This window comes from Heterodontus francisci, chromosome 26, assembly GCF_036365525.1.
Source record: "Heterodontus francisci isolate sHetFra1 chromosome 26, sHetFra1.hap1, whole genome shotgun sequence".
Taxonomy (NCBI): Eukaryota; Metazoa; Chordata; class Chondrichthyes; order Heterodontiformes; family Heterodontidae; genus Heterodontus; species Heterodontus francisci.
In genome coordinates, this window is record NC_090396.1 from 59585635 (window position 1) to 59611176 (window position 25542).

General features: G+C 42.4%; 1 protein-coding gene across 2 annotated transcripts in view; it reads left to right on the forward strand.

Moving 5' to 3' along the window:
- usp36 (ubiquitin specific peptidase 36) overlaps window positions 1-23977 on the forward strand; it is an 86418-nt gene extending 62441 nt beyond the window's left edge. For both annotated transcript variants that reach the window (XM_068058348.1, XM_068058347.1), the window contains exons 14-21: window positions 1322-1437; window positions 4667-5132; window positions 6227-6357; window positions 7471-7676; window positions 9993-10178; window positions 14786-14901; window positions 18460-18582; window positions 20281-23977. In XM_068058348.1, the coding sequence (XP_067914449.1) occupies window positions 1322-1437; window positions 4667-5132; window positions 6227-6357; window positions 7471-7676; window positions 9993-10178; window positions 14786-14901; window positions 18460-18579 (1341 nt within the window). In that variant the 3' untranslated portion in view covers window positions 18580-18582; window positions 20281-23977. The remainder of the gene's footprint in view (window positions 1-1321; window positions 1438-4666; window positions 5133-6226; window positions 6358-7470; window positions 7677-9992; window positions 10179-14785; window positions 14902-18459; window positions 18583-20280) is intronic.
- Window positions 23978-25542: the final 1565 nt, after the last annotated feature.

The following is a 25542-nucleotide window of genomic DNA, read 5'->3' on the forward strand; positions in this document are numbered from 1 at the left end:
AGTAGTCCCTAGAAATAGAATTTTTTTTTGTTGCACCAGAGTAATTTCTTGTCTGTTGTGGGGTGAAATTCAGTTTTATATGTTTAGCTATGAGCAATTTGCAGGAGGCTCTTTCTCCTCTAAAGCCTTTACAGTACAACTAAATTTTACCAGATTAAATAACTTTACATAATTGTATAATTTATTTTGGTTTATTCTTGAGCCATTTGAATTATTTAACTTTTTTTTATTTAATGTGGTATTCCTGTACTTTTACTCTTGAATATCACTAGGTTCCTCTGAGTTGGGAATGTGGGTTCCCAGAATTTTCCCCCCCCCTCTTTCCTGAAGGTGTTGATTTGTGCTGGGTACAGTTTCACTGGCACTTGCAACCCTCCAGTAACATGTCCAAATGATCATGCCACATGTGTATGCAGAACTGTGTCAGGTTATTTGACCATGAGGAACGTCACCTTGTCCGGAATCTATATTTACTTGTTTTCCGGTTCAGGTTAATGGACAATGGTTAGGAGCAGGAGCCCTGGCTTTGTTTCCTGTTCACCCCCTCTCTGGCAAGAACACTGATTCTCATTGTGCCTGTCATCTCCAAACCTAGATGACTTATGTCAACATAGGCCAAAGATTGATCTCTGTTTCTTCACAATCTCTAAACTTGAGCTTTTCGTGGCCAGTCTGCAGCAGTCTTATGGCATACCTTGCATTTGTGTATTGGTCAATCTGAGAGCTTTTCCCTTTTGGATTTTGCTCATGGACCACGTTTTATTGAAGCTAATTCAAGATTTGAGTGGAATTAAATGTTCAGTTAAGCCCAAATTATACCTCTCTTCCACTCTGTACTTTTAGTTTTCTGCTTTTAAGAATGTTAATGTTTTGTTGAAATAACAAACAAAGGACAAGTGTATTACAGGTTTATGTTTGATGCATTACCTTTTTGATAGAGCAGTTAATGTTAAACTACAGTGACAAACTCTGAAGTGAAAGCAGTTATGTGAAGAGTTCCATTCATTTGTAAAAATACAACTCGGATGCTGTAAAACTTGTGCTAAGATTATAGTATCTTTTAAATTCTTGATGCTTATTCTGCTGGTTTTGTTCATTGTTTATGTCTAGTATTTCTAGTCTAAAACTGCAAATGTTCTTTCCTGATGAGTAACTGCTAATTGTTTTGACATTTTCTTGTCTGTTGTTTTCCTACTTTGCTTCCCTAGCTGTCTAACCATGAAAACTTTTTGATTCTTCTTTGCCATACCCTCTTTTATGTTTTCTGCACTCATGGATACTTTTTAGACCACCAAGTTTTTATTTATGTCAATAACTGCAGGCCACCTACAGCTGGAAGGTGACAGAAAATGAACCACACTTACCATCACTATCATCAGCCCACAAAGCAAAATTAATGAAAAAAGGCCACATACTTTCTTCTGCAGACAAAACTAGGTAAGAGAAACTTGTTCTGCTCACTAACTAAAGCTTTCATCTTCAGGGTGAAGCCACGCTGGTTGGATAGGCAGTTAAGTGGTTTTAATCAAAATTGCTAATAAAGCTACTTGACTGTCATTAATTGCGTCTGGTTAATCTAATATCACTGATCCCGGATATAATGGACAGGGCAAGGAGCCTGAAGACAAGGGGATTCCCTCTGAGATGCTTGCTGTCCTTATTTGGGATGAGTGCATGTGTCTGATCTCCGCTTGTTGCCTTTAAATGGACAATTTACTGATAACTATATAGTGCCTTAAATGCAGAAAAATGTCCTAAGGTGTTTCACAGAAGTGTAATTAGACAAATACTGACCAGCAGCTAAAGAAGTCAATGTAAGCAGAAAATACTGGAAATACTCAGCACATCGGCAGGACCTGTGAAGAGAGGAAGAGTTAATGTTTTAGGTCATAAGCTCTTTGTCAGAACGCAAGACCATATGAGAATTGGCTTGGTCGAAGAATTGGTCTTAAGGAGGCTCTTAAAGAAGGCGAGCAAGGCAAAGAAGTGTGTAGAGATTTAGGGATGCATTTCCAGAGCATAGCTGTCACTGGTGGGACAGAGAAAGAAGGAAAGGCTTGCCTTTCACTGCCATCAGATGCCCCAAAGTGCTTTGCAGTCAATTAAGTACTTTTTGAAGTATAGTCATTGTTCTAATGTAGGAAATGTGGCACCACTTTGTGTACAGCAAGCTTCCTTAAGCAGTAATGTGATAATGACTAGATAACCTATTTTTGTGCTGTAGATTGAGGGATAAATATTGACCAGGACACTGGGGATAACTCCCCTGCTCTTCGAAGTAGTGCCATGGGATCTTTTATGTCTATCTGAGAACGCAGACGGGGCTTCGGTTTAACGTCTCATCCACAAGATGGTACCTCCAACATTGCAGCACTCCCTTCGTACTACACTGATGTGTCACCCTAGATTGTGTGCTCAAGCCCTGGAGTGGAACTTGAACCCATAACCTTCTGACTCCGAACTGAACCACAGCTGACAGAGAGGGGTATGCACAAGAGGTCAGAGTTGAAAGAATAGAGAGTTCTTGAGGTGGATGAGGGGTGTTGTAGGGCTTGAGTTTGGAGATAGGGAGGGGAAACGCCATGAAAAGATTTGAATGCATTGGGGGACCTGCAGTCAGTGTAGGTCAGTCAGAACGATGATGATGAGTGAATTGGTCTTGGTGCCGAATAGGATTTGGGCAACAGAGTTTTGAATCGGTCACAGTTTATGGAGGATGGGAAAGCGTTGGAAGATTCAAGTCTGGAGGTAACAAAAGCATCGTTGAAGACTTAAGCAGCCAACCAGCTTCAGTAGGGGCAGAAGCAGGTGATGTTACAATGATGGAAGTAGGCGATCTTTGTGATGGAAGGTATATGGGGTCAGAAGCTTGCCTCAGGATGCTCAGGTTGCAAACAGTATGGTTCAAACTGACGCGGTAGCTGGGGTGGGATTGCAGTTGGTGGCAAGGATGTAGAATCTGTTACAGGGGACTAAGATGATGGCTTCAGTCTTCTCATAGTTTAACTGGAGGAAAGTACAGCTCATCCAAGACTCTTTTTTTTGCAGAGAGCCATGATGGGAAATTTTAAAAGTGAGAGGGACAGTACCTGGAGAGAGGAAACTATTCACAGTGTCAGCTTGCATAACCTTGAGCACAGAGAAACACAAACACAGCAATGTTGGAACATCATCACCTCCTTCATTGTTATTGGACCAATAACCTGACATCCCCACCTAACACCATTCTGTGTATTGCCCACATTGTTACAACAAACTAAGAAAACAATTCTTTAATTACACCTTGTTAATCATTGGAAATGGTAGCGAGATGACAGAAAGCTGGGAAATTAAATGCATGCAGCTTCAATCCTCAAGTTGGAGCCATGATTTGATAGCAATGAACAGACTAGGATTTTTCCACTTGGCTGTAATGTCGATAGGATAAGGCCAGGCATGATTTATGCCCATAGCAAAGATGTATAACTGACCCTGACTGATTTTTCCAGGGCAATTTAACTAATTCTGCTGAGCATCCCATTTAAGGAACCTTCAGAGGGTTGCTGCAATATAGCCTGGCAGGTGAGATCACTGCTGCTAATTGCAGAATTTTCTTTTTAAAACTGTATTCTGTGATTAGATAGGCTTTTGGGGTATTTAAAATTTACGAGACCCTCCACCACCCATAGTATCACAGGACAATAACGATGCAATTGCAACTCCAATGCCCGGCATTGCAGGAGTACAGATTGCATCCTGAGATGTATTCCCATGATTTGAATAACATTTTATTATCCTGTGCTGCCCTGTCGCTTCCAGTGGACAACCTCCAAACTGACAGAACAAATGGAGAGGTGCGAGCAGCTCCTAAAGAATTTTTCGTTATGTTCTATTTGAGTTCTGCTGGTTCAATTCCGGTGCAAAATCTGCGCCAGTGTACGGGAATTCCTCCAGTACTTGGATTCTCAAGAATTTTGATTTGTTTAAAAACATTGCCTATTTTTAAGAATCAAAGCATCACTCTTTTGAGACTTTTGCTTGAGTTATTTAAAATGAGAGTCTCTTTGGTTTCATGAATTTTTTGAACACTGAAGTAAGTAATAGATGCTGATAGTTTGAAGTAATGTATCAGAAATACAGTACGTTTAAAACATTTCTGCTTCAAGGCAAATTTGCTGCATTTTGTCTCAAGTATTTTTAAGCGTGCAGACCTCTGAAACCTGCAGTATTTCCTTATCTAAAACATTTTTGTGTGCATTAATAAGATTTTATTTACTTAAATTTGCACAAAATGAAGATTTACAATATTGCTTAGTACAAAAATGGAATGAAATCATTGTTGTTGTGAGCCATGTGCCATATGTGCCATATTTCTTGTATTCGTAGTCCTAGCTTTCCATTTTAGGAGAAAACTGCAAGTCCCAGTGAAGAAGTACAATTTCGTGTGTGCCCAGACAAATGGAGGCAGTGTTATGAAAGTTTTCTGGCGCCTTTGGTTAGGGATGGGCAGTAAAAGCTGGCCTTGCCAGCAATGCCCATATCCCATGAATGAATTTTTAAAAAAAACCTTTGTGCCTTTTCGTTCATTATGGTTAAACGTGCTGTGAGCTTTAGAAAATGTTGCTATGAAATTAGTTGCAAAGAAACTTTCTGGAATGTAGTTCTTAATTGTTTTTTTCACTTTTAGGACTTTCCCACCTACTCCAAAAGTGCAGATTTCCCAACAAACAGGATTTAGCTCTCCGTCTAAAATCTCCAAGAAGTCATGTAGTTCTAGTTTCTCTGAGTTGCGGCTACAATCAGTTAAAGCCATGGAAGCAGCTCAGCTGTCCCCTCTTGGAATAAATGGCAGTGCTACCTCATTAGAAAACCATACTTTATCTGGCAAAAGTACTGATAAGATGTGCGCTTCCAAGACTGAATTGGTGGAGAAGACACACAAACACTGCATTGCTCACTCCATGGAGCTATGGAACAGCAGTGAAAAAACAAAGAAACATAAATCGGCTTTGAAAAGAGATGCAGTTTCTTTTGATTTTGAATCATCCAACCAGACAAAGTGTGACGAAGCTGCCAAGACTCATAGCAAACATAAAGGCAAGGAAAAGCGGCACAAGACAGCGGAGAATGATGGTGTTTGTGACCAACTGCGGGTAGGTTATTGGACCTTCCACAGCTGAATTCATATTAATTTCACTATCATTAAAGCAATAGCATGAGGGGTTTTCTTTTTCTATAGTTTTCATGGTACACCTCTAACCCAGCTAATCCTTCCTCCTGAAGATGAGTCAGTGACAAATGTGATGTTCAGCCTGCTTCAACGATTACTGGCCCATGGGCATTAAATCTGTTGAAAATGGATGCAGATACATGTGCTCTCTCCTTGCCCCACCCTCCAGTCCCGTCCTCTCCCTTTTTTTGCATGGGCTATGGCCCATCACTCACTCACGCTTCCCCAAAAAAAATTGGAAGGATTTGCTTCCCAGTTTTTGGGACCTTTTGTGACCCATCAAGGCCATTGGTATTTCAACCTTGCACCTGCCTTGTGAAATGTTACTCCATCACAATAAATGAATTGAAGTCTTGGAACTTTTCATATCCATTCTGATTAGGAAAGTGCACCAATCAAGTGACTGAGTCTAGAATTCACATGTGAAATGTACTGTATTACAGCAGTATGGATCAGCATTGCCAGTTATTCAGCCTACATGGGGGCACTGTTACCAAATCGAGACCGCTGCAAAGAATTTTATAGGTATATGTGGTGTCAAAATATAATTAATACTGGTTACTACAAGATGGTAAATGGCACCTTGTTGAACTAATTTTATACATCGATTTTGGATGTATAAGGTAGCTGTTAATTGTCTGTTGTTTGTATTTAATTGTTTTCAGGCGGTGGGATTCACTTGTGCTCCTATACCTATAAGCAGACTGAAATAGTGGCTGTTGGGTTCAGAGGTGCATATTTGTAATGTGTATCTCTAAATAATGCTTATAAAAGTGTGTGAGGATTGGCTCCAGTTCTATCCTTCATCTGGCTTTCTGATACGTAACATTGCTTTTTAAAAGTTGGAAAATAACAGCAAAGTTTTAAGCTGTCTAATAGTAAGAGGATATACCAAATGTCAAATCTGTCGTCATCTTACTATGGATTTTTTTGGCAATGATATTAGTGTTTAGGTAACACAAAGTTTTAAAAAATGATTCCATGAAATGATTACTAAACTTGGATGACGTCTTTCAGGAAGAATCCATCAAGAGGAACATTTCGGTGGGAGAGTTGACCCCAAAGAAAATTAAGAAAAAAAGGAAGAAGCATAAAAAATGTGTGGAAATGTCTGAAGAAAACCAACTTGCTGAGTCTGCAGTAGAAAAGTACATAATTATGATTGGTTTTTTAAAATAATTTGGTGGAGTAGTGTTATGTTCTGCATTCACCTGAGTTCATTTCTCTCTCCTGGGCAGTTATTTGACTGCTTTTAGCTCTGAAATACTCAAGTTCAACATACTTGCATAAAACCACCTCTGGCGTTGCTGTAGCTACTTCGAATTTTAGGAGTATTTAAATATGCGGGCAGGAGTGGCAGAAATCTATTCTTCAGTGCTGTGTCAGGGCATTTCTTCTCCGAGCCTGGGCAATCTTTTGTACAGTCTTGCCTTTTGATTTGTCCTTGTGTTCTTCAGCAGATGACCAAACTGTCACTAGGCAGCCAATGCCATTTTCTAACTTTGGGACGTGTTACTATTGGATAAGTTTGCCGTAACGTTTTACTGCGAAGTAAGAGACTCCTATCTTTCCCACCTAGCACCTAAAGTAGAGAAACCCAGCTTCGATAACATTTTCTTTGTGATTCTTGCCCTGATGACTAAAACGTTTGCTGTCTCATGTATAGCTGCCTACTCCTGTAATACTACTTCTTGAGATCGTCTTTATATCATGGTATCATCACTTCCTGTCATGACAAATTGTTATCTAAGCCGTGCAGTTTAATCCATCACTCAAGAAATTTACACATTTTCTGCACTTCTTAACTGTACAAAGTGGGTCTTAGACCTGTGGTATTTTTCATCCTATCTGCCATACCCTGCCAGAAAATATCAGCTGCAGACTAGTAATTTTATAGCGGTCAGGAGTGGGAGCTCTAGCTGTAAGATCTTTTTTGCTGACCAGAATCCAAGGCCAGCTGACTCATCCTACCACTGCGGATCGAACATTTAGACTTCACTTGGTTTGTGCATCTCCATTACTGGTTGGATAAATTTGCTGAACCTCAGGAGCTCGCAGAGTCTGATTGTTGAAAAACTCGAGGGCTTTTAACGGCATATGCTGTTCGTGATGGAATTTGAACCGTGAATCTTACTGGATCGGCACAAGGGGTTGTCCTATAAATGAACAGTTCTATAAATCAATTATAGATTTTTAAGGCACAGTTGTATGTTTAATTTTAAACTACAAAACCTTTTGTATTAATCCCTATTATTCTTTAGTTGCTCAGGGTGGAATGAACTGCAGTGTGAAAAAGAACTGGAAAGACCTGAAGAATTAGAACCGAGAAAGAAAAATCATGAGGGGAAAGACAGCAAAAAAAGTGAAAACCGCAGGAAACGAAAGAGAAGCATGAGTTTAGATGAATGTGCAAGTTCAGAGCCTCCAGTGCATCAGTCTACTAAAGACACAAACAAAAGTCAGCAAGGTACAGTATTTCATTGCAGTTCTGGACCTTTGAAACCGCCTTTCAAAATGGAACAGTCTACTGTGTCAGTAAAATTTAGACTTTCCTGGGAATTCTAACTTGCCAAATGAATTTCGTGTTGTCTTTCATAGCTAATATTTTACAAGACTCTTGTTTGCTTTTGCGTTACAGTTGGCCATGCGGCCACCTTGCAATGAAAGCCATCTATTCTGATTTTCTTACCTGCAAATGTGAATGTCATAACCACAACTCTGGAGTAGGTAGCTAGTTCATCTAGGAAAATTATTGGTTGTCCCTTAAAATAGTTTAATGAAGGAACCAGAAATCTAGTACTTCCTGCAGTGTTTTACAAGAATGTTCCATCAGCACATATCCTATATTTTAACTCTCGTGCTAGAGACCTATTGCATTGTGTATTAACTGGCAAGAAAATGCAATTCAGTTTTTACAGCCCAAATATTTCAATCCAAGCCATCATTAGTAGTATTAAAGCACTGCTATTTCTGAATGCAAGAAACTGTTTTCTGTCAGAACGTTAACAGATAGGAGCAGGAGTAAGCCATATGGCCCCTTGAGCCTGTTCCACCATTCAATAAGATCATGACTGATCTTGTACTGTAACTCCACTTTCCCGCCCTATTCCCTCATCCTTTAATTGTCTTGGTGTACAAAAATCTATTGATGGTAGTCTTGAATATACTCACTGACTGAGCATCCACAGCCCCCTGGGTAGAGAGTTCCAAACATTCATAACCTGCTGAGTGGGAACATGGGCTGAATGGCCTACTCCTGCTCCTATCGAGCCTACTACACCATTCAATATGATCATTGCTAATCATCCACTTCAATGCCTTTTTCCCACACTAGCCTCATATCTCCTTATGTCATTTGTATTTAGAAATCTGTCAATCTCTACTTTAAACATACTCAATGACTGAGCTTCCACAGTTGATTGAGGGATAAATAATGGCCAGGAGAGTGGGGATCACTCCCCTGTTCCTCTTCGAAATAGTGCCATGGGATCTTTTACTTCCACGTGAGAGAGTGCAGATTGGGCCTCGGTTTAATATCCCAGCCAAAAGATGGCACCTCTGCTACTCCCTCTGTGCTGCAGTGGAGTATCAGCCTTGATTTTTATGCCCAGGTCCTAGAGTGGGACTTGAACCCAGAACCTTCTGACTCAGAGGCAAGTATGCTGTCAACTGAACCACAGTGGACACTAGTGAGGGGAAACAACCTCTCGGCATTTACCCTGTCAAGCCCTCTAAGAATTTTATATGTCTTCGATGAGACCACCTCTCATTCTTCTAAACTCCAGAGAGTATAAACCCATTCTACTCCCATTTCTCCTCATGGGACAACTCTCTTACCCCAAGCTTATACCAGTGTTTGAATTCTGATGATTGGTCCTACCCCCATCTTCTGGAGCATTACAGTTGACTTAAATCAACGACTGCAGTTGTTCCCGCAACAGCAGTTTCTTTCCTGCAAAAAGCTTAGGTCTAGGTTCATTGAGGCCACGCTAGCTGAATATCATATGCCTATGGTATCAAATTCCTATAGAAGTATGCTTGCTGTCCCTGTTTATGAAATGCTTTTGATACATCTAGCTACAGAGGACTTCAGATTCTACTACAGTGGGCTCCATTAACCCATTCTCCTTTTTAAGGCTGTGTAGACTTGAAGCTGCCATTCGAAATATTTCTGTCAGAAAAATCAGAGAGCTTCATTGGTTCCTAGCTGAGCCTTTGGCCTCATGCCAGATGAGGCACAATGCCAGAGAGGATCTTTGCAGACTATTCATACTCATGTGGTTGGGGGAATGTGGGGGCGGGGGGCAAGGTGGGGTGTGTTAGCCTTACAATCCAACTGCGATCAGGAATTCATTATAGGCTTGAACTCTTGTCACTACCTTCCCTTGCTTTCCTCCCACCCTCTTTATTTTTATTAAATTCTGCTTCCTCCCACATGTTAGTTTACATTTATCCACTTCAGTTGGGATGCTATATAGGCGAGTTCACACACACGCCTACAGACACCATTCATGGCCAATCCTTCAGTAGCATTGAGACCTGCAGTCGTACCTTTTTCTTCCCTATCTTAGATGGTTGAGCCAGAATCGTGGGAATAATTTCTCTAGATAAAGCTCAAATCTGTTAAAACCAGCATTTGGACTTTGGTTGCCTAGTTCTGGAGCCCCACACAACCAAGTTACAGCCACAAGTAACTCGAAGCTTGGCACAACTCACATCATCTTGCAATCGCACAAGGTAATGATTACTTGATTATACTATTATGTGCTATTTTCTGTTCAAGTTCCAGTATTCATATGGGACAGCCAGGTAACAGAAGGGTATAAACGCTCTCAAAATCATTCTGGTGAAGGTGGACCTGCACCTGCTGCCGTGCCCATTGCAAGTTTAGCCTGGGATGGGAAGAAGCAATCCAGTGTAGTTCAAGAGCTCTTGAAACATTCGAGCAATAAGGCTTATGGAACTGAAGGTAGGGAAAATAATTCAATTTAAAACTATTTTATTGCTTTTGCAGTCTTGCAGTAATATTGTAAATATTTAGCTGCTATGAATAAATGCCAACTGTAGGAATGTGTTGAAGCCTCCGTAAAACACATTGTTTTAAGAAGTGTTTTGTAATTCGATGTTTCTTGCAAACCTTCTTGAGGGATCTCCATTCAAACTATGGTCCAGAAGTTTCTCTCAGTTTTCTCCTTCCACTCGCTTGCTCCCGCCCCCCACCAACCACTTTCATCCCAAAAGGCATTGACTCCTCACTCGAGTATAATTCCACAATCACTGTGTGTTTTCTGTTGTTTTATCTAAACAACAATTATTTAGGCCTGACATATCGTGCACAAACTGACCCTCCTCCACCCTCTCTCTATCATTGCACCCCCCCCCCCCCCAGCTGCCATGAATAGGGCAGAGAGGTCCAAGGTCAATTTGCTTGCCCCAACTGATACCCTAAGGTAGGTTGACCAAACACCGAACAGAACTGCACCATGCATCATCTTGATCGATATCTTGAGTGCATTTCTCCTATTCTGTGAAGGGAAGTGAGTAAGTTGTACATGGTATTGCTAAGCAGGGAAGATTGGTCCTGTGCATCACTGTATAGTCAGATGCATATCCTGGAGTTTATTTTTTGAGCCCCTGGGAAAAACTTTGCAGAACCTTGCCTTGTCAAATTCAATCAAGCAGATTGCATATGTTGGTCTGAATTTAGTGACCCCATCATGTGTGTGGCGGGCCTACTGCAATGACACGGCGGCTGGCCAATTACCATAATGGAGGCATGGGGCGCATACAATTACGCAGTGGGGGCAGGCTCCGAGGTGCAGATTATGTTGTCAGTAGACCCCTCGGCAGTACCTGACACCATGTTTAAAGCACTGCCAGCCCTGCTTGTATTGCTGCCTTTCAGTGAGGCAGTGAATGTGGAGTGCTGCTAGAGCCCTTTGGTACGTTGAACTGCTGGACCCCCCTGCAGCCCTTATGTAGCTGTTGCCTGTAGTCCTGGGCCCTGCTGCACCAGGACTTCCAGTCGTCAGAACAGAGCCTGATAGAACTGGGACCATGTCCGAGGCAGGACAGGTGGCCCCACGATTTAGTGATGCCTCCCTGCAGATTCTCCTCCAAGCTGCAAGGAAAAGGCAGGAGGTTCTCTTCCCCAGGAATGGCAACAAGAGACCCTCCCGCCTGACCCAAGCCAGCCTGGACGGAGATCTCTGAGGAGGTCAGCAGCCATGGGGTCACCACCCCCCAACAACCCCTGGACATGGGTCCAGTGCAGGAAGAGAGTTAACAATTGCCTTCGTTCTGCCGAGTTGAGTGCTCCATACCACTCTCCTTGTGGAGTTTGCATGTGGGTACGTGGCGAGGAGGGAGGCACTACAGAGGCACTGGGGAACTGTGGGTGGCCAGGCCTATGCTGAGTCCCAGCCTCTGGGGTTGACTGCACAGGGCACACTGGAGTTAGAGAGGTGTAAGACGACATCTGGTGGTGATGCCAGAGGCCATGCACAGCCATGAGCGGATGATGGAAGAATCTATGCATCTCATGAGTGCTGCCATCTCTCAGGCGTGTGAACGCATGGCTTGCTTCTTCAAGATGTTGGTGTCCCTCGTGGAGAGTCAGATCTCAAATGCGCACAGACCTGCACACCATCGCTTTGGCCATGAGCTTGATGCAGCATTGGCAAGGCAAGAGAAGGACAAGGCCCCTGGAGTCGTCTCCAGCTCATCATCCTACTCTGGTCAGCAGGGAGGTTCAAGTGAGCCTCAAAAGGGAGGAGAAGAGGCTGACCTCCACAGCTGGGGGCTCCCCTTAGAGTGGTCCGAGTATGGACAGTGATTCCTCAGCCTCTCCGCCAGTGAGCCCGGCTCCACTAGCCGCAACGCCTGAGGAGAATCCTGCATCTGTGCAGGTAACCCTCAGGCAGCCAGAGGACAGCAGCCGAAGTCATCACTGGTCAAGGAGCAGCCTGATCAGCAGCCTGTCTCCAGCCCAGCTGCTAGTGCTGGGGCATGCCTTGGTCGAAGCACTCTGAAACGTATAAAGAAAACCATGTAGAGACACTTGGGGTTTCACAGATGTTTGACATTTGTTTTCTCTTTATAAAGTTTTGAAATTGCCTTCTGTTGTGGAAAGGATTATTCTGTCATGCCTTTAGTGTGAGCTGCTGACTTCTCCTTTCCCCTAGTGGATGCCAATGTAGGCACAGCCCTCATTTGAATCGCATCTCCCATGGGCCATAGCGTGTGGTTCCGCTGGGCGCTAGGCACGGAAGGCATAGCAAGGAGGCAGCAGACTGCATGCATTGAAGTGAGTCTTTATTGATTTTACTCAGATGCCATCATGGTGGCTGGAAGCGGTTAAGCGTGAGACTGTCTCTTGCCTCCTTGGCCCATCACTCAAGGGCTTCAATATCCAGTGCTGCCTGCTCATCACTCTCCTCCGCTTCCTCCTTGTCAGTAGAGTGGCGATCAATCATATCCTCTTCATGCAAGACCTTCCTGCTCTGCAGTGCTAGATTATGTCGAGCACAGCAGACCAACACGTTATGCGTGACCTTTGCTGGGACATATAGCAGGATTCTACCGGATCAATCCAGGCAACGGAATCTCATCTTCAGCAGTCCAATGGCCAGCTCGATGGTCACTCGGATGCAGCCGTGGCAAGTGCTGTACCTCTCCTCTGCTGCAGTGCCAGGGTTCCTCAAAGGCGTCTGTAGCCGTGTCTTCAATGGATAGCTTTTGTCGCCGAGAATCTATCCCTGAAGGCGAGCAAGGGACCTGAAAAGTTGCAGCGCCTGGGATTGCCAAAGTATGTAGGCGTTGTGGCTGCTTCTCAGGAAGCAGGCACACACCTGCAGGAAATGCATTCTGTGGTTGCAGACCAGTTGAACATTGATGGAATGAAAGCCCTTCCTGTTGATTAAGGTGGCTGCTGGTCCATTGGAACCTTCATCGACTGCACCCAAGCACCTGGGTAAATCCAGTGAAGGCCCCGAATGTGCCGGCGCTCTCAGCCTGACAATCAGGGTTGGTCTGGTAGCGCACGTAGCCGCCAGCCCTGTTGAACAGGGCATTGGTCACCTCCTTGATGAAGCCATGGACTGCTGCCTGAGTGACTCCACGTGTTCTCAGCAAATCTCTGGTGATCCAGAAGTGTAAAAGTTAAATGCCATGGTGATTTTCAATGCCATGGGCATAGGGTCCCCACCAAATCCCGTAAGTCATAAATCGCCCTGTAGCATGGCGCATAAGTCGGTGACTGCCTCCTTGGAGAGGCTGAATCTTTGCTGGCAATGCCACTCAGACATTTTGGAGGTAGCTGACTCCAGTCCAGTTAAAAAAAAAACTTTGGTGCAAGTGGGCCTTTCTTGCCATGGCTGGCTGCTGTTGCTGTTGTTGTGGAGCTTCACAAGCAGGCACAGCTGCCGCCTGGCCCTCCCTCAGAGGCGCTGCATCATGCCACGGCCGTCCCACAATACAGGGTGTATTGAGACCCATGCCAGGTGACCAATAGGCCTCTTGAGCGCTGTCCTTGCAGATACGAATCTGTCTTGGTAACTTTCCCTTTGCTGCTTCTCCTGGCAGACTCCCTAAGGGCCCTCTATGCCCTCCCTTGCTGATAACTGACCCTCTCACCCAGCAGTGTGGGCATCCGAACCTCTCCCCCCAATACTGCCATCTGAAACTAAGCCCAACCCCCCCCATAACACCCGACACCCAGCACCTCCTTGCACAACACCCGAGACCCCTGCTTGCCCAGTACTGCCACCCAAGCCCAAACCCACCCATGCAGAGAACACGGCACTGTAAACCAACAATGACCTCCACTCCCCTCTTTTCCCCTATGTAGTGCTGGATTTGGCTGCCTACCCGTCATGACACTGAGACCTCTCCTCGCTGCCAGCTTTCAACGGCTGGGGTTCCGAATGCACTTGAGGGCCACCCATCGTCCACTTAATTCCAAGCCCTCCATTGAGTGGCTTACAATTACATGCTAATGTATTAAAACTAACTGTTCTCCAATTTAAATTACACTCCCGTCGCATAGGGGCAGTGAGCCCGCCTTGGTGCTTTCCATCCACTGACCAAATCCGGAACCAACATCGGGATGCTGGATTTCCGAGCGGACTCGTCCAATGCTATTCTCAGGCTCCCCCCACACCTCCATTCCCGCTCTAGAAGGCCATACTGAATTCAGCCCGTTGTCTGAACTCAATGGTTTTGGCCAAATACAATTCACCTCGTGTTGTGATTTCTGATGACATTTTGTGCCCTTCTCAAAATCCTACAGGATAAGGTGCTGAATTATCACTTTCTTGTGGCTTCTTTGGTTAAGTTGGTCGCACATTTATTTTCCAACTAGCTAATTGAGAGTTAACAAGTCAGTACGTATATTTTATAGGCATGACTTGAGAGTGTTTATTTAGAACTGACATTCTTCCCATTGATCTGTAGAAATTTTAAATGCTCAAGACTAAAGTGATTAACCTTTTTATTGAAATGTTGAGGTTTTTTAAAGATATAATCACTCTAGGGTTCTGAATCCTGGTCCTCCTATTGCCAACGTTTTGTTTTTAGTGCTGACATGGGATGGGGCAGTGTCGGCTGTCAGTCAAGATGCTGTATGTGACACAAAACAGGCAAAATATGAATATGTCGTTGATGAATGGGATGAAGAATTTGACAAAGGGAAGGTAAGAGGTCTTGAGCATTTTATTTACTTAATTAAATTCAAGTACATACCATTGAAATTTCATAATACTGTATATAAATTAAATGTTTGAGAATTTTGACTTTGTCTAATCTAACCAGGGTGTCGCACCCCTGAAATGTGGGCTGGATTGGCTTGTGGAGTAGCTCCTGATATTTAAAAGAAAAATTACTGCAAGAAACTCTTCAATTGAAACAGCTAATCTTTTGCCAGGGAATGAGAGAAAATGCAGCAGGCACACTTTAAAACTATTGCTTCCTGCAGTACTCCTTTTCACCCTTCATTTAGGACCTGGGATATCATGGAATACGGAAGTAAGTGTTCCAGAGGTGAATGCCTTTTGTTCACGGTGCTCATCTCACTCAGTGTCTCACTCTGCTGGAAGTGGGAGCAACGTGGTTGCACTTGGGCCTTGGACATCTCATCCTGGAGCAATTCAGAACCTCTTAAAAAGGTGCAGTGCTAAGCCTGCTTACAGCAGCACCCTCCTAATAGACCATAGAAGGTCAAACCTAACCTCTGGTTTTATGTACCGTCTCCAGAATCTCTTCTCCGTAAACACTGGGCTCTGTAACCACTAATGATTCTATCTCTTGCCTGAGACCCAATGTGTGTGTTTCTTCTGCTGTCAAGCTCAAAAAGTAATTTAATCATGCATAGTCTGTTTGGTTGTGGCGCACTGCCCGAAAAGTTGGATGGACACTGCTGATGTATGTACACGATTATTTTTGAAAATTAATCTCTCTCTTTACATTTAAACCAGTGCAAGTTGCCCCTGAAGTTTCAAGATTCTGGTTCCAAAAATGTGGGCTGGAATTTTATCTCCCCGCCACCCCCTTGCCAAAACCGGCAGGAGCGGGCTGGTGGCGGGGAGGGAGGGGGTCGTAAAATTGACTGGGACGTGGCGGGGGGCCTTTCCCATGCCTTCCCACCCCTGCTGCTACTTACGAGGGGCGGTGGCGAGAAATGCTCTGCCAGCCCCAGGCCAATCCAGGTCCTTAAGTGGCCAATTAACTACCACTTAAGGGCCTCCTCCCGCCACCACTGATATTTTACTGGGGACGGCTAAGGTCCCCCAGGAGGCCTTGCGGTTGGAGGGCCCTCTTGATCAGGCGCCCTGTGCTCCACGGAGAATATCCCGCCTGCCCCCACTACACAACACTCCCCACCCAACCCCCCTTGCCTCGCCAGGGCCCGGCCGATTGTCCCCGGCGAGGCCCCAGAAACTTAGCTTGTTTCCAGGTCAGTGTCCCTCTTGCTGCCCATGCTGGGTGCTGTCCCAGCAGTCTGCACCGCCTTCGGTGGTCTTGGAGGCAGAACTTCCTGCCTCAGAGGGGTGGAAATCCCACCAGGGTTGTTCTTGGAGCAATGGAGACTCCGGGGAGATTTGATAGAAGTGTACAAAATTATGACCGGTTTAGATAAAGAAGACCAAGAAAAATTGTTCGGATGAGCTGATGGTACAAAGACTTGGGGACACAGATTGAAGATTTCGGGCGGGAGATGCAGGAGGGATGTGAGAAGAACTTCTTGCTCAGCGAATGGTAATGAGCCATGAGGCTGGTGGAAGAGGAGATGATTGATTTCAAAAGGAAATTGAATGGACACTTGAGGGATATAAACTTGCTGGTCTATGGGAATAAACCAGGGAAATGGGATTGATTGGATTTCTCGACAGAAAGCTGGCATGGACTCGATGGGCCAAATGGCTGCCTTCTGTGCCATAATGACACTCTAACTCGTAAAATCCGACTTGATAAATTTTATTTTATTTTATTTATTTAGAGATACAGCACTGAAACAGGCCCTTCGGCCCACCGAGTCTGTGCCGACCAACAACCACCCATTTATACTAATCCTACATTAATCTCATATTCTCTACCACATCCCCACCATTCTCCTACCACCTACCTACACTAGGGGCAATTTACAATGGCCAATTTACCTATCAACCTGCAAGTCTTTTGGAGGTGGGAGGAAACCGTAGCACCCGGCGGAAACCCACGCAGACACAGGGAGAACTTGCAAACTCCGCACAGGCAGTACCCAGAACTGAACCCGGGTCGCTGGAGCTGTGAGGCTGCGGTGCTAACCACTGCGCCACTGTGCCGCCCATATGGTCCTGAAATTATACTGTGTAATACTAATGTACAAATGCTGAACTGTTGTTGCCTGTCCCTCGATTCGAGGGTGATGTCTGCTCAGAGTCGCGAGTTTCTGCCATGAGTCTTCATGTGACTGAACCGGCCGATTCTCGACCCACAGATCTTTGGGCACGTGGGGCAGGACGTCCCACGCAGTAGTGGGATCCAGAGTGCAGCATTTGCTGCTTTTTATTTCTTTACTTTTCTGCCACCGCTCTGCCTCATCATTAAGGCGTTTGGACTCAAAGTGTGATGCAGCTTGATGGACAAGTTGTCACCATTTCAAACAATTGGTAGCGAGCTCCTCCCAGTCATCAATGTCAATGCTGCCACATGTCAAAGAGAGCTTCAGAATATCTTTGAAGTGTTTTCTTTGTTCTCCCCTGGAACGCTGGCCATTTGGGAGTTGGTGGGGGTAATGGTTTTCGGCCATCCGGACACAGTGTCCAGTCCATTGAAGTTGATTTGCAGGAGTTTTGCCTGATTGCTTGTTAAGCTGGCTTCAAGAAGGCCATTCGTGTTTGTTCGGCCCTCCCATTGAATCCTGAGGATGCGGTGGAAGCATTGCTGATGGAATTTCTCTAGCGCTCTTATGTGTCGCTGATGCACAGTCCAAGTCTCTCTGCAGTACAGGAGTGTGGTGATAACCACTGCTCTGTACACTCTGACTTTTGTTGACTTGCGGAGGTCTTTGTTGTCACACACTTGCTGCCATAGTTTGCTGAACAACTTCTGCATCTTCTAGTTAATGGAAATGGGAGCAGCTATTCCAATTGGCTGAGGCAAAGTTTCTGGCTGTGACCAGTCGAGACCAGGACTATCGAGGTTCAATATCTTCAGTCTCCACAGTTAGTGGATCTTGTTTGGGACAGCAGTATTAACGCATCAGAAGGGATTCTGTTCTAGATCACTATTCAGTGACCCTGTGCTAGAGTTGAATGTGCAAGTTTGTTAGGTGAGGATGGGGTTAAGCTTATTATAATGTTACAGATAACCAGCCTTTGCTCTTCATGTGTGAAGCATACCACGTGGGTAAGGTACCAGCGGCTGATTTGCTGCCTGTATAGCTATATCCTAGTGCAGGGGTCAAGACATTCAGAAGAGGGGAAATCATTTTTGGAGAGTGGGCAGGAGCCATCTCAAACTTTCTCTACCAAGAACCTCAAAAGCTTTAATTCTCTATTATTAATACTGTTTGCCGTGCTTGCGAATGTGTTGGCAATGGGCTGCAGTGCAGTAAGAATTTGAATGTAAATTTCCATGTGTTGGGTCCAGTTTCCAGCAGGCTACTCTGGAGGTTGTTTGTTGATTTACAGATAATGATGCAAATTTCTTAGTTTGGTTTTACAAAAGGAATTAGTGAGGCTTAGGTCACAGCTGACATGTTGTATTTTTAGGTTAAAAAAATGAAGAAATTTAAAAGAGAGAGGAAAAGAAGCTTTAATGCTTTCCAGAAAATGCAGAACCGAAGGAATTTTTGGTCTACCACTCACTCGGGAAAGTTTTCCAGATTTTGAAGTGTAAGTATTATCATGTAGTAATGTTGTTTCACCAGCACTGTGCTTTATTACAGCTAAGGGAAGACAATTAATGGAGCATTGTTCCAGTGGTAGCGTTCCTATCAGCGATTTATGGCCTGGGTGTAGCAAGTTGAGGGAGTAAAGCTCCTTCCATACAGCCTCCACATTATGTCCCTGTAAACTTGAGATATCCAAACTTTGCGCATATCCTAATGCAACAAATTTCATTCACATATCACCCTTGTGCTCGCTGCCATATGTTGGCTCCCAGACTGGCCTCACCTCGGTTTTTTTTTCCAAAATTCTAATCGTTTCCGAATCCCTCCATGGCATCACCCTTCCTTTATTTCTGTAATGTGCTTCAGCCCTAAAACCCTCTTAAGATCTCTGCTCCTTCAATTTAGGCCTCTTGCGCATTCTCCCCCCGCCCCGCCCCGCCCCGCCCCGTCCCGTTCTATCACTCCACCATTGGCGGTTATGCCTTCAACTGTCCGGGCCCTAAACTCTAATTCTCTCCCTAAACCTCTGTGTCTCTCCTTTTTAAGATGCTCCTTAACACCTACCTCTTTGACCAACCTTTTGGTTGCCTGTCCTAAATTACTTTATATGGCTCAGTGTCAAAATGTTTTGATAAAGCTCCTGCAAAGCATCTTGGGATGTTTGATGATGTTAAAGGTGCTTTATAAATGTAAGTTGTTGCCTCAGTTATTCACTATGAATTTTCCCACTTCCCACAGAGCAATTTTTCTGTCTGAGTAATTGTGGGCCGATTAGTACTATGGAATGTACCAGTTAATGGATTGAAGTTATCCAAATTGATTTCACACACTTTTGGAGCCCACAGAGAAAAGGAGTGTAGTCGAATCCAGGGTATGCAGGTGCAAGAGAGTATTTGCACTATTCAGTCCCCCTCCCTAGAAATTGGTTTCTGTGATAACGATGTGTCTTTCTCCTTGCCCAGGCAGAAGAGGGAGCATAGGAGTGCGCCCCACTCCAAATTCTTGGAAATAGGTTGTGCTCCCTCGTCCCTTTTTTTTTTTTGCCCATGTCTCCCCTCCCACCCAGGCTCAAAATCCTGGAATTGCTATTGAAGTTGCCCTTTAACTCTCAGCATGTTTCTCCATGGGATTTGGTATTGCTGTATTAATTGTAAAATTCTACAATATTTATCATTTGAAGTTGAGAGTGCATGTGGATTTGCTTTCCTCCTTTTATAAATGGTTTACAAGTCATTAAGTTTAATGCTTAAATTCCAGATGTCTGTGTAGTTGACTTTTGTGTACATTTTTATATTTAAATAAACATTCTCAAGAATTTTCTGATGTATTAATTATCAGAAAAGTTAAAAATAACTCATTAGTTTTACTAAATATAAATAAACTACAGCAAATAACTAATTTTGTTCAAATTAGTATATTTTTGCAATTTTCATGCAGTTTGCTAAAACTGGATCACATCTCAATACATTATTTCTGTATTTAAAAGATTTGAAATGAGGTGATGCTTTTTTAACCATCTAAGTTGGTTATTCATGATGTCTATAAAACTTCAGAAGAGTGCATTGCACAAGCTAGTTAAATTTAATAGTTAACAGAAAGGGTGTTTAGGATATTTAAGAAAACAGTTGTTTCAAATTAACATCAAAATACGTGTAATGTTTTGTTTATATCCTTAATAGTTTCACTTACTTTTGCACAGGAAAACTGACTTCACTTAGTTCAAGATGCCCACTGGAAGAAGAGGTGCAGAAAGCTGTTAAGCAATGTGGACCTATGTTCAGTGTCTGTTATTGGTTTGAACATTAAGACTGATGCTGAAGCAGTTCATGTTGGCTACAAACCCAAATTAAGATGTTTGGAGAAGAGATTCAATAGTAGTAACAGCTGTAACATGAGATTAAACCAGCTGTGAACAGAGGGTCTGCAGTCGAGTCTGGAATAAATGTCTGTAATTTTATGAAACTTATCACGTCCAAAAAAAACCAAACACTGGTTTCAGAGCTCCATGGAAATGCAGTGTGTTAGGTTGTTTCTGGTTTATGTGACATATTGTAGAATCGCATTGCCACTATATACATTTTCTCTTGCCCTTGGAGGTATGAAAACGGAAGTCCTATGTTACATTGTAGCAACTAGTCATGATATTCAGTGAAAATGTGCTTGCCAAAGGTGGTGGTGTGCATTTTGACCAGTTGGTTGGTCAATGGAAATTTTCCCATTTGATTATAAATACGTTCAGATTCATCTCATGATCAAATATGAGGTAATAAACCAATGCCCTGCTTTGTGGAAGTTCTGCATTGTTACCTGTTTCTGTTAACTGGCATTTTCCCAAATTTTGTTTAGTTGAATAGTTTTATATACAGCATTGAATGTAGACCTAGGTTTGTTAATCCATCGCTTGCGCCTAACTACGTTTAGGTTTACCTAAGTATCTCTAGTTGGCAAAAATATATTTTCACCCTGGCTGCCATATTTTTCCTTCCTATCTTTCTTTCCTTTTCTCTTGCTCAATGGGAGGCAGAACAAATATATTCGCTCTCTCTTGTTCAATTGGAATCGCTGATTTTTGGATGTCACCAATACACATACCATTCTTAAACAGTGCAAGATAATTGCCTTGCCCCTACCCCCTTTCCAGAAGGTGTCCCAGTTGACCATTTAGCTTATTGTTAGATTAGTCTGCCATGTCACTTTATTTAATGCAATGTATCAAGTCAGTTTGGCATTTTCCAATGAAGTGCCTATAAAATGGAACTGAAACATTTTCATCATTCAGTACAGCTTTTGAGAGTAGAAGACAATTGGCTGCAAATTAAAATGCAGCATTTTAAGAGTTTGAGTCAAAATTGCATTTTTGTATGAAATGCTCAGCATTGATATTCCTTTGTTATGCTTTTGGTTTCCATTTGCACAATATTAAGAAAGAAATATTCTATTAGGTACCAAAAAAGGTGTTCTGTCTTTATTCAAACTTGTTCCCTGGAAAATAAATGTTCTGAATGTCAAGATTAGTTGCTTAGAAAATTAACTTTTCCAAACATTACTGTTTGGGGGAATTTATTCCCCCCTGACAAACTTTTATTTCCCAGCCTGTGTATTAGGATAGTTCCAATTTCATTCAATCATACTTTTCTAATCTGTATATTCATTACTAAAGGTACTCATTATTTTTCCCAGCAGAGTACTGTTGTACTGAAACAGTGTGCAGCATTAGTACTCTGAGATGAAACCAGACACTGAAGGTTGTCAATACATATTAAAACTGCATATGTTAAATCGGTGATTTATTGAGTGTGTGCAGAACTTGTTGCTTTATAAAGCATCAATTTAGAATTTGCCTTCCCTTTTGTTTGCTTCAAACCTTCAGCTCTTAAAACCAAGACATGACCTTCATTGAACAATAAATTCCTGTAAAAAAAATGCTAGTGTAATTAACTAGATCCTTAGGTGCTTTAAGATGTTGGTTATAAACAGAAAATATGAGATGTGAAATATGTTAATATTAGGAAAGGGTGTAGCTAGAATCAAAAACAACTTTCCTGTGGAAAAGTGTATTTTCTAATGGTTGAATTATCAAGAGTTTACATTTTGTTTGTAAAAATGTATTGTTAAAAAGTTACCAATTTGAGTACCAGCCCAGTTTGTATCTCGTTTAAACTGTATTGAAAGGACTGAATGTTGCTCAGAACTCCCAAAACACAATAAGAAATCTGCCAATCTTATTGTTTGAACAACATATTGAGTTCAGTTCAATGGAATGTAATTTACGTTTACAGTATTTGCTGAAGTGACTTGTGAAATGAGATTTATCTGGTTAATTAGTTTTGTAAGAAATACACTTGCAGCTACAGAACTATTATTGAGCTTTGCTGATATCAATTTAACTCGATTGCAATTTCTGAGGTATATCATTCCAACATTTGGGAAAAAAACAATGTCTGCTGGTCATTGAATGTGTTTTGCTTTCTTTGATTCTGTGACATAATTTCATATTAATTCACTTAGTGCTCAGTGGTAATCTGATGCCTCTGTTGCAACTAAAGTTACGAAGGAGATATTCCATGGTTAACTTGGGTCTTTGATAATCGTCTTGTGCTTCAGTTAAATTCAGTTAGGAAACCAGCAAGTTTTTCAGTATATAGATTTGTGATTTTAGTAGTAATTACACCATCAAGTTATATATTTTAATATTTAACTGTTGCATTCTCAGTAGAATTGGTAAATGGAATTACTTAAAATCATACCACAAGCTTACCCATATAAATTTGCTAGTTAATACTTTGCTATGTGGTTACCATTTACACATGGTCGTCCTCCTATAAATTAAAATATCAATGGTTTGGTTTACAGCAGAGGTGAAATTATTCACACATGTCTAGCTACTGAGGACATTACTTGGATGAAAACCTTCACAATCCAGTTGTGATTATCGTGTATGGATTAGGAGGGTTTTCATCTTTTGGTATGCAATACCCTGTTGCTTCACATATCAATTGTTAGTATTAATTTTAGGACTGAGTTAAGTTATAAGGGTTGATCTGTCTGCCATTACTAACTGCATGTTGTGGTTCACCATGTAGAAAGCTGTCAGTCACTTATGTTGAAGTTCAAAAAATCATTTTAAGTTCTTTTTAGTTTTATATTGGGTGGCTGGAGTGTGGAGAAATTTGTTAAATGATGGGGAATACTTGAGGCATTTCCATTCATTTTTATGGCTAGTGCTGTGACCTGATTGAAGCAGGGATCCTCTGGGAGGTCATGAGCAACAGCCTTGGCAAATGGAAGACTGAGCCGTGGGTTAGTTAGGCTTTCATAAATTTATAATTATGTTCTGACCATTCAATTTTATGTATGTGCGTCCAAACATTGAGTTGAAAATTGCTGTGAAAATTGTGATCTGGGACCAGAAATTGATTCTGAACTATTTTCTAAAATAATAGCTGGGGCTGAAGCTGTGTTTCTCCCCAAGCCTGCACCCTTTTGCTTACTTTTGAAGGTCAAGTCTAAATTCCCAGAGTCGAGTGCTTTTTTTTAACAATTTGTTTAATTTTCAGCTAGCAGAAGCAGTAGTTTGGAGGGTGAAGAGAGCTATGATCATGCTAATATGGTTTCCCAAGACATTGGTTTAAAGAGAATACTTATTGTTAGTCACTTATGGCACAGAAGGCAGCCATTTGGCCCATCAAGTCCATGCTGGCTCTCTTTAGAGCAATCCAGTTAGTCCCATTTTCTCCCATTCTGTCCCTGTTGCCCTGCAAGTTTATTTCCCTCAAGTGCCTTTCCAATTTCTGTTTGAAATCATTGATCACCACCACCCTCGTAGGCAGCAAGTTCCAGGTCATTACCACTTGCTACGTTTTTTTTTAAAGTTCTTCCTCTCCCTCCCCCACCCATATCTCTTATCTCTTGCCCAAAATCTTATCTGTTGTCTCCTAATCTTTGTATCATCAGCTGAGAACAGCTTTTCTTCGTCAATCTAAAGTTGTCAATCTTGCACACCACTATCCGATCTCCCCTCAACTTTCTTTGCTCCAAGCAGAACAACCCCAGCTTCTCCAACCTAACCTGGTAGCTAAAATCCTTCATCCTGGGAACCATTCTGGTAAATCCCCACAGCACCCTATCAACTACTCTCCAATCCTTCCTAAAGTGTGATCAGAATTGGCCAAACCAGAGGTTTGAGGGTTCTGCAAACATTCCTGTTTTTGTACTCAACACCTCTTATGAAGCCCAAGATCACACGTGCTTTGCTAATTACACTCTCGATCTGACCTGTCACCTTCAAAGATCGATGCACATGAACCCACCCCCCCCCCCGCCCCCAACCAGGTCTCATTGGACACCCATGGCATTGTTGCTGTGCTAATGTGCAGCTGTGTTTAACAGCCCTTCCCCTTTAAGACCACGATTTTAACATTTCCTGCAGAGAGCTGTCCAAGCAGCCAAAGCGAGGGAATTGTAGCAGCCTGTCAATTAAGAGGAGTTGTAACAGCATGTAAATTTCTGGCTCCAGGTCAAAAGAACCCAGCATGAAATGATTCTTTTCTAAAGTTTGTTTTTGCAACAGTGACAGAGTGTGCCAGATACACCGTGGAAACAGACTTTTTTAGTATGTTTGTATCAGATGAACATGCTATATGAGCTGCATATTTTGCTTTTGGTACACTTGTACAATATTGCTTTATGCTGAGGGTTTCTGTGCCTCAAATTAAAGCAAGCATAAACACAACTGAATTGGATATGGTGAGCATTGTTGGTTGACTTGCCCTCTGTTACTGTAACAAGTATATTAAATACCTGAGTTGGAATTGTGCTCTTTCAAACAGAATACATATTGTAAGTTATTTGCCTAATTCCTCAAATGTCGGGAGTCCGAGTGCAGGAGGGAGAACTACGAGCAACCCAGCTCCTTCAAAGAACATTGTTGGGTCTAAAGTTACATTTTTAAAACTAGGGATTACATTTCATTTCAAAAATTAGATTTAGTCATAGTGTTCAAGTTGTAATTTGTAATTTTTTTTAAGCTTCTGATAACCAAGAGCACAGCTCAAGATAAAGGTGGTTTCTGTTGCCATTAAAATCTCCCCATATAGTTCCCATTTTGGAAAAATAATAAATATAAAACTAAAATGCATTTCTCTTCCCACACCCCTGAGCACACTCAAATGCTGAAGTGATGTAACTTTGCAAACGTGGTAGTACAAAATTAAAGAAAGCATAATCGTTTTCTCGACAAATTTATTTCAAGTCTTTGTACAGACGTTACTCAACACTTGGAGTGCAAAATCCAGGATTGGGTGTCATCATCACACAATGTTCTCATATTTGTATTGAAAATGTTACTACATCTTGTTCTGACCTGTTGAGCAGAGATTGATTTATCTCTTTATAAAGTACCCAAACTGCAATCTTAGTTTTGGTATTGGGTTCTGTACTATATAGAAAATCCTGATCTAGT